The following is a 10035-nucleotide window of genomic DNA, read 5'->3' as shown; positions in this document are numbered from 1 at the left end:
TTGTTACTTCTCCACAAATTATTCATTGACCTATTTGTTGTTTTCCTTGTTTTTTATGATGCTGATTTGTTCACAAGTGTTCTCAAACAAAAAGGTGGTTGCACTGGATTTTATTGGGGTGGCAAACAAAAGGGGTCTGAATTACAGCATTTCTCAGATGTATCCTTTTCCTTTATGTGAACATTATACTGTATGATATTTTGTGCTCACATCAAACCCAAACAAAACATTTATTTTGGAGGTACTACCTGAAATATCTTATCATTCGATGTAAGAGATCTGACTGTGTTTTAGTGTCAGTTTTTGGTAAATCTGGTAAAAATAAGCCTCACTTCAAGAAACCAGTTTCCCTGAAACCATATACCAAGAGGAAACCCAAAAGACAGACCTGCAGTGAATTACTTTAAAAACAATAAAAGGCATGGGCTTGATAAGAATTTCACCATGAATTTGTTGGCGACGTTTGACTTTAAAGAATATTATGTGACTATTTTTGTAAATTGTTGGTATGAGTGGCAGATAGTACAAGAAAAGTGAAAAAGATTGTTAATGAGAGGCAAAAGAAACACAGATGTGCAGGTAAGAAGGTAAAACTTATATATCATTAACTTTGCTTACAGAAATAAACCAAAAATATTTTTAAACTTCATCTACCACAGTCTAATAATATGACTGTCAGGTTGACTGGTTGCTTTAAATTTTCTTATGTGTTTTTTGATTCATGTGTCAGTATTGGTTGTGGCTCCACCTCTGGCACTGTGGCCACCTCAGATATGAAGGTACCGAGAACTAGAAATATGGTAGTGAAGCATTTTCTGTTAATTTTCCAAAACTTGTTTTTATTAACTTTTAACTTGCACGTTCCTCTGGTCATGCAGCGCCCCCTGCTGCTTTTATCAGGTAGCAACTAGGTACGATTTAATGATGAGCTTATTTCCAGTCATGATGGAGGTCCATGTGGAGTCAAAGGGCAGAACCTTCAAATACTGGACAGTGGGGTTCAAAGCTGGTCCAAAGGTTAAAACTGTAAATTATAAAGAAAATATATTTAACTGGGAGTGGTTGCCTAGTGGTTAGGGCATTGCGCTTCTAAGTTTGGTGTTCAAGCCCCACTCCCACAGACTGCCACTCTGGGTCCCTGAGCAAAGACCCTTAACCCCCACACTACTCCTCGTGTACCGCACAATGGCAACCCACTGGTCCACAAGGTGATGGGTTGAATGCAGAGATCATATTTCGTTGCTTTGTACTTGTGATAATGTAATGACAATAAATTTGAATACTCTATTTCTCTACAAATCAGTAACAGTTTCTCCTGTCAGCATTAAGAAATTGATTTAGTATTACACTGCAGAAAGTAAAACATTCTTAAAATAGGTCATTTTGCCCTGAATCTGAACAGGTAAATACAATCTGATAAAGGAATTCATATTTTGCTGTTGGAATAAGATAATTAGATATTATGCCCTTGAAATTAAATAACAGAGTTCTTTTTAAACCTAAATCCTCTCATTGCATCTGCATCATTTCTTACTTACTTGCTCCATAAAAAAACAGCTCTCAAAAACCTACAACGCAGCGATAAAGTTGATTCCTTCTCTCTATTATATTATATTATAATAACAAACTTCACTATGTGCAATAACTTGGTCATGCGCAATAATAGTAATTTAGGAACTGAGCTGCATTGTAAATTGTAAATACCGTTGAATGTATCTACTGAGCTACTGATTTTATTCCTATATCGTATTTTACACTGTTTATATGGTAAGTGTGTAATTTTACTGTGTGGGTTGTAATTTTATCTATTTGAATTATTGTGTTCTGACTTATTATGTTATATTTTATTTTGCTCTACTGTACTTCTGTAAACAGCTGCATTGCAAGAAAAGAATTATCCTTAAGGGATTAATTAAGTAATTCTGATTCTGATCTGCATCTGATGTCACAATTATATCATATTTATTATAAAGAGAGTCTCTTATTCCCCTTTAAAAATCTACCAAACTTTTATCTTTATCTAATTGTCTATCATTAACTTTATGCTGTTACTTATTATAGAATGTGGAGTCTCAGGTGAAGCATTTAGCATTTAGTAACTGAATGGCTTCTATGAGCAGGTTTTAGCCAAGCCTGAAATTTCCAACAGAGTGTCTCACATTGAACTAAAGAATACTTTCTTTTTTTTTCTAAATTTCGTTTCTTTTGGTTTCTTCTAATATCTCTTTTTTTCATCAGTCCAAAGCCCAATTGGAAAGGCCAGTAGATTAAGTCAAAATCAAATTTACAAGCCAAGTTTGGTACAAAAACAAAGAGTTTGACTTTTATTGTTCACAGAATTACACATACACAATTACACATACAAAAAAAAAGGAAATATGTGTGTCTGTGCAGTCCCAGTGTTTGTTTGCTTTTTTTTTTTTTTTTGCAATACTGCAGTATGCTTAACCTCTCTGGCTGTGAAATGTTTTATGTTTTCTTAAAACAAACAGTTTGCAAAAAGTAACTGTTTTTATTTAGGATAGAATAGACAATCCCTTTATTATTCCACAATGGGTAAATTCTGGTGTTTCCAGCAGCAAAATGCAAAAATGCAATACATTTCTTTTTACCGTCTTTTATGGGAGCGTATTATCTTAAACTTAAATGTAATTTGACTTGTAAATTTAATTTCAGAGCATGTTTTTCTTACACATCACAAACACTAGATGGCGCTTTTAATCAGCCTCTTTTCTACTGTTTGAGCTCAGTAAACTGAATTCTAATTATCTAATTATGCTTTTTTTAAATTACGTCCTAGTACATTCAAGCAAGCTGCATGAATATAATACATAGTATAGTATAATACAAAAGAAGGAAAAATATACTCCCGATTTTTCTCACCAGACTTGCATTCACGAATAACAAAACTTTGCAAAAAATAATGAAAAGGTTTTATTATTATAAAAATATATATATATTTTTTACAAGCTCTAAACAAAGTACATCTTCAAAAAACACTGAAAATCTTTAACATTTTTATTTACACTTGCGCAAGTCCTTCCGGAAAATATACCTACAATTAAAAAATAGAAATATCAGATTTTCTAATTAGTTAGAAATCATTTTGTGTTAATATTTTTCTTGAGTAACTGGCTGTTTACATGCTTTCATATGTGTAGATTTTTAACTGTAAAGTATTTGTTTTTGTTAGTAACAGCTTGAAGGAGCACTCGCACCAACGTCTACTCGCTGTAACTTTTCTATTGATCAGGAAGTGATGAAAAGGTTACGTGACGCTACTTCAAACAAGTTATGTCATCCTTTTGGTTGACGCCCATGTTAAACATTAATTTAAATGACTGAAGGGTTCCATTTTGTCATTCTCACTAAAATGGGAGAAAAAAAATCTTTAATCAAAGCTATTTTAATAGGTTTGTTTGAACTTTTCGCTCTTTCCTCATCTCGGAGCAACAGGTGCCACTAGATGTGACGATGCGTTTACAGACCTAGGTATTTTCTTAGTTTAATTAATTAATAATTTATTACTATTAACTTGGATAGAATTAGGGGCGAGGAATGTAAGGCACAGACTTGTCTAACATTTTAGAGTTTGTCTTTTAGGCGTGTCAGGCTGCTCTACACGACTGTTTGTAATATTGATCCAGGACTCACCTAAATGTACGTTTTTTCCCCCGTGCTTTAAACGCCTCCCACACCCCGCCTCCTTTCCTCACTCTCTGATGAGTGAGAAGAAGAAGCTCAGTTGACTTTAGGCGTCAGGTCCCTCACAGGAGGTCTCATTAGTTGTTTTTTTTTTTTTTTCCGGTTTTTTTTGGACCCTTCACCCACAGACCCCTCACACTCAGGATGTCTCCGTCCACGTCCCCGCGGTTCTTCACCGAGAGGGAGGTGGCCCGCCACTGCACCAAGGACTCCTGCTGGGTGCTGCTGGGGACCAGAGTTTACGACGTTACGACCTTCTTGCGAATGCACCCGGGCGGCGAGGCGCTGATACGGAGCCGCGCGGGGAAGGACCTCACCCGGGAGATGGAGGGACCGCCGCACCGGCACTCCGAGAACGCCAGGCGGTGGTTGGAGCAGTACTACATTGGGGAAGTGGACCGGGAGAGCGGCGCAGAAGAGGTACAGGTAAAACCCGGCCGTTAACGGACCCCAGCTTCATCCCTAACGGTTATCCCTGTTAAACACACTGAACTCAGGAATAGAGCATCTTTAATGGCGTGCCACTTTTTAACAACAAACTTTACTTTAAACAGCATTATAGGTTATAAATTATTATTTTTTTTGTATTATTCTCTTAAAAATGAATGTCTTTAAAACATCTCTGACTTAGCACCCGTTATGTAGCTAGGCAACACAAAGCTTTATTTACTTTTGCTTGGAAATTTCGAGTATGTTTGACACGGGACTCCACTCCCTCTGTTCAAATGTCAACATCTCAGTGGGTCTATATCACCTGAACCTGCTCACAGGTGTATCTCAATACAGACTAATGGGTTATTACACAAAGTATCTAAGGGTTTTATCTTTTAATTTTAATCGATTGTGAGTTATACAGCCAAAGAAACATGCCTCTCAGAGTTGAATGATTGCATAAAACCAATCAGAAAGTTTAAGTGAAACAGAAAATGTTCTGTATAGTGTATGGACTGCATTAATGTACTGTGGCATGGAGGTGATCAGGCTGTAGCTCTGATCAGGTGTTCATCATGTGACGTTTTTTTTTTAATATGATCATTTAATTTGATCTGGTGTGGCTCACCCTCCTCTGGAAAATACGCCCTAGGTCAAGCACCATGACATCATGGTCACCAAAGCAGGTATCAGTACATAAGGCGTGGACAGTTGTTGGGTCCTTCTGAAAAATAAATCTTCGTGCCGCATTTATCGTGTAGACTTTCTATTTCTCTTCTCTTTAGACCTCTGTTGATTTGTTTACTTTTTGTGTCCCAGATTTTCCTTCCACTCAACTTTTCTTTGATAAAAGTCAGCCTCCTTAGCAATGACTTTTGTGGCAACGTCCCTATTCACCTAAAAATGAATGAACAACTGAAGTCAGTAATCATACCCATGATTGTGTTGGTCATGAAATAAGATTTCTGTATTAAGAATAATTTTTTTAAATGTGCTTTTCTAATATAAAATACAAGGTTTCTCATAGCCGTAAGCTAAAATAATCTGAGTTCAGTTGAATTACCTTTGAAATTACTCATTATTTTACAATCTAATTTAAAGGAGTCCAAAAATACGTTTTCAGTCTGCATTAAACAGGGATGCGACCTCTTCAGTGATGCCTGCCTCATAGGGGACCCAAAAAAAAGTAAATGACGTTTATCTTGTACCTTTTCCTCATTAATGTAAAAACAAATTCCTCACTGGTGGCTGATTATGAGGATATTTCAAAGGAAGTTTGTTGATGTTTTCCCTCATATTGCCTGGCTTAAAAAGAAATTTGTTAATGAAGCTATCAGAATTTAATAGTTTATACAAATTAATTATTAAGAAGCTTTTAAATACATGAAAAAAAATGTGCAGATAGTTACACAACGATCAGTAGTAGAAGTTTAAAGGATTTTATAAAGTTCAGGACGGCAGAATACAAAGATATTTTGTCAGTTTTAAGGCTGGATTATATGTTTGAATACATAACTCTTAGTCCTATAGGTCAAACCACCAGGGGCGCCTTAAGAAAGCTCTCTATATGTGCTTAGACACTAGGGCTTTTAAGTATAGCTAAAAATGTACCATGATATAGGCCTTTAATGTTAGTTCATATTGATAATTATTTTTATTTTTCCGTTTGAAATAAATACCAGGGGGGAAAAAAAGCAGACTTTAAATTATATACACTATTTAAATGTCACCTTTAACCTACCACAAACCTTGCTTATCGAGGCTACTATGAAGGAATTTTTTATCTAAAACTTTTTTTTTAACCTCTTTATTCAAATCGGCAGGTTTTGATCTCTATTTGTCTTTTAATTGATTTTATTTTGTTGCGTTTGATCTCTCTGGGACAAATACTCAGGTTCTGTAACTCCTTATCTCCCATTCCTTTGACTTTTCCTGGTCTGCATCGATTGTAGAGGAAGGAATGAGGAGTCAAAGGCAGGTTCGGAGGTTGTGTAATTCCTCAGTGCAGGAGGGAAGCAGGGAGCGGCAGGTGATATAGCAGACCTGTGTGGTCGGTCTCTCATGGGTGTGGAGGGCGGTGTCAGTGAATGATTTAGGGAACAAGTGAGAGAAAGGGATCAGGACGGAGAAGAAACTGGTTTGTCTTGTCCTATTAGGGGGATTTAAAAGGGGGGGGCTGTCCTCCACTTGCTGGTGCTCCCACCCAGTCTTTCCTTTCTATATTCCTGTGTCTGTGTGTTAGTATCTGCTGACAGAGTTTGCATAAATCTCTTGCTGACAGAATGCACATTTACATGTCTGCCCACTTACAAGTCTGTCCAGGCTGCATCCTGGTTCAAACAACATAAAAAGATCTTCTATGTTTTAGGCATGCAGTCAAAATAGAAATTACATTTGGCGAATTCTTTCAGTTCTAAAGTTTTCAGCTTGAGTCAAACAGAGAAACCCTGCATGTGTTTTTATACCCTCCCATTAGTATAGCTTTCATAACAACAGTCAGTGACATTTATCAACCTCAAGGCTCTGGGTGAGGAAAAATTGGCCTAATTGCCATTCTCTGACACCTTTTAAATAAGGATGATGTCTATCAGTAAGGATATAGGATAAAAAAAAAAAAGAAAGAAATTCAATTGAATATACATTTTAAGTATTATTCTAGATTTGTTTGATCAATTATTGCATAACCTAGACTAAAATTAGATAGACATCAGTGACTGGAGACCTTTATCTGCAGAAAAGTACATCACTATGTCCTATCTTTGTTCGAGGGATTTGTGCTGAGAAAATATTCAGAGTTTGATGCAAATCTTAGTTGGTCAAATAGTTTGTTTCATTTTCCATAAGGAGCACTGTTTTTTTATGTAACCTAGTTTGGCCTCTATTGTGTTTTCCAGGTCTGGTTAAATATAGAAAAATAACGGAGCAGGAAAGACTTTTAGTTACCAGAGTTTATTCAAAATGATTAACATCTGATTTCCTAAAATAAAGCCGCCTAAACCAGTTTTCTTTTTTACAATGTTTTTATAGTAGATGATCTATGATGTTCAACAAACCAAACGTTTCTCTCTCTGTTTTCATTCACCTACTTAAACATTAAAAATTGACCCAAATTAGACTAAATGCAAAACACTTACATTCATGTCTTAACATCCATGACAGCAAATATATTTTAAAGTATATTTAGGCACCTCGTTAAACCCAGAGGGTTTTAGGAGCAAATTCGGTCCGAAATTACCTATATGAATTAAAGCACGTACAGCTCCCAAACTATAAATTGGAAATACAATTGTTTGCATTTGTATGACAGAAAAATATTGAATATTTTTCAGGTGGAACCACTGTTGTAAATGTTACTGTGTCTGATTTATTGGTGATTAAAAAAAGAAAACAATAAAAAATATTTAAATATATATTTCCAAAATAAACAGCAAAAAAAAAAAAAAAACTTTTAACATTCTAGATGAAACCTCAGACTTTAATGATCCACATCGTGACTATAACTCAAGCAAATTTGCACTGAATAAGTTGAAGCATGTTTCTTCCACAGAGGTTTTAGTGGGCAGTTTGCCCACTTTTCTGTGTCTGTGTGTTGATGCAGTCACTGATGTTCTTTAGGATGTGGTGACTTTAAACCCAAAAATAGGTTTTTCTTTCAGTTGTTTGTCTGTTCCTTTTAGACCATTAATCTGAGATTAGATTAGCGGTTCTCGGTCCGCTCTGTTGTCTCCTACAATGGGGGAAATATCTATAGAACCTCCTTAGAAAGGTCAAAACCCACTAAAATGAATCCAATCAACGTGAACAGGTAGCAGCTTTACTCTGACATACTTTAAGTAAGGCGCTTTTTTTCTTTTTAAATACATTTTTGAACCGTAAACCTTCTTAGATCAGGATGCTATTCCTAGTAATGATGACAGAGTATGTCTTTTAGAACACGTTCAGCTGACTTTCCCTTACGTCAGGAACTTTGGACCTACCTCCACCTGAGAACTTAAAATCTAGTCCTCTTCCTGTTCTGTAATCATTATCATTCATTTGGCTGTAAAATACATTTTATCACAGTAGAAAAACGTATAGCTTTGAGTACCACCGTTAATATCTGGAAGTTTTTGCTCTTCCTGAGCTGCGCACAATGACTCTTCGAATAGAATCGTACCAATGACAATAGGTGGCTTTTTTTTTGACTTAGTTGAGCTGAAAGATTGGATAAAACTAAACTGGGCCATCAGTTAGTTAATGGAAAATGGTTGTGATAATATTTACAGCGATGCATCATCAGCATTAGTCAGATATGGTTTTTATCTTTTATTGCTCTGAGTTTCTGCTTATGGGAGGGTTATCCTGTCATGTACTGGTTTATAGCTGCTTTATGGTTCCGAGTACGTGCTAAAAGTTCAACTACCGGTATATTTATTTTTTTAAATCGTCCAACAACCTTTTGTAAACTGAGGGAATCTGACAATTAAAAACATGTTATATGAGTAAGACATACAGGGACGTTTTTAAATATCAATTTAACAGGTAGACATGTCTTAGATTATTAGCATGGAGGGTAATTACAATTTAGATCCACATAATTTATTTAATCAAAGTTAGAATTTTATAGAAAAGGAATAAAAATTGTAGAGCAAAAGGTCGGCTCTGGTTTGGTTTACAGAAAGCTTCTCTAAAAATCGTCACGTTACTCTCAGATTGGACCAATGAATAACAAAGAGCAGCTATTTTAAGTTATTGATCAGCCACACAAAGCATGACTTCAGTTATTTATTTGCTAAAAGTTATAGATATGGATTCCATAAAGAATATTACCTGTGTTTTGCCCTTGGTGAGAGTTAAACTTTTACTCTGGATAAATGAGTTAGATATATAGGCTAGAGATGGTTTTATTTAGGATCTCATAAGGTGTTTTTTACAGGCAAAAAAACAAAACAAAAAAACACACCTAAATGATTTACAAAATGAGATAATTATTCCTCTATATCATCGACCTAATCTTCAACAACCCTTGTTGTCCAGCATGTCCTATGATGATTTCTTTGAGTAAAAGTTTTTTTTTTTCTAACATTTGCAGACTATTTTACTTTGATAAGATCCAAGTTATGAAAAAAGAAGAAAGCTCTTTTTTTTTCACCGTTCTAGATGTTGGTAGATTGATAAGTATAAATAATGTGGATACAGCATCCTGACAGATACAGGAAGACAATGGCAGGACTTAACAAGGGATGAAATGTATTCTGCATTTCATTGAAAGCAGGTGGCTCTCCTGGTGCTTTGCCTTTTAAATACAGTAGAAACACTTTAAAGAGAATTTATACGACCGTGTTCAGGGATCCCTGCTGGTAGTAAAAGGGACAATCTTTTTTCATGTCCTTAAAAATCTAGGCACAGGGTTTATTTTTTGAGGTTTTTTTTTTCATGTTAAAAAAATTCTTTAACTTTAAAACCATTTAAGCAAGTTTTGTTGTATTAATTGACTAACTCGGTAAGAATTTATGTTGTATTCCTCCGCAGAAATCAGAGCTCAAATTGGGAATGTGTATGAAAAAATGAATGAACTTGAATAGGGAGGGATCATCATCCACTTTATTTGGAGAGCACTTAAAAACAACCAACAGATGAAAACAAAGTGCTGAATATAATCAAACACAATAAAAGAATAAAATAAAACATAAAGATATAAAATAAGGAAGTAATAAGAATTTGTTTAAGCTAAACAAACAAGCTCAAAGCTATTAAATCCTCCCAGGGTTAAAAGCCAGTGAATAAAATTAAGTCTTGAGCTGTGTTTTAAAATGTTGCTGAGAATGAGCCTCCCTAATGTGCAGCAGGAGGCTTGGGATGAATATACTGGAAGGTGCATAGAAAAATAGTTTAAGTAGAAGATGTGGAATGATAAAA

The 10035-nt window shown here is 35.3% G+C and overlaps 1 protein-coding gene across 2 annotated transcripts in view; it reads left to right on the top strand.

The window, feature by feature from the left end:
- Positions 1-3734: 3734 nt before the first annotated feature.
- The window catches only part of fa2h (fatty acid 2-hydroxylase), a 42019-nt gene continuing 35718 nt past the window's right edge, over positions 3735-10035 (top strand). The window contains exon 1 of one of the 2 annotated variants that reach the window (XM_015402610.1): positions 3735-4125. In XM_015402610.1, coding sequence (XP_015258096.1) covers positions 3850-4125 — 276 coding nt within the window. In that variant the 5' untranslated portion in view covers positions 3735-3849. Of the gene's footprint in view, positions 4132-10035 lie in introns of both variants that reach the window. The other variant, XM_015402609.1, reaches the window with a different exon arrangement.

The sequence above is a fragment of the Cyprinodon variegatus genome, unplaced genomic scaffold (genome assembly GCF_000732505.1).
Source record: "Cyprinodon variegatus isolate N-32 unplaced genomic scaffold, C_variegatus-1.0 Scaffold1376, whole genome shotgun sequence".
Classification (NCBI taxonomy): Eukaryota; Metazoa; Chordata; class Actinopteri; order Cyprinodontiformes; family Cyprinodontidae; genus Cyprinodon; species Cyprinodon variegatus.
Note: the sequence above shows the minus strand (reverse complement) of the source record. Positions and strands in the feature narration are given on the sequence as shown.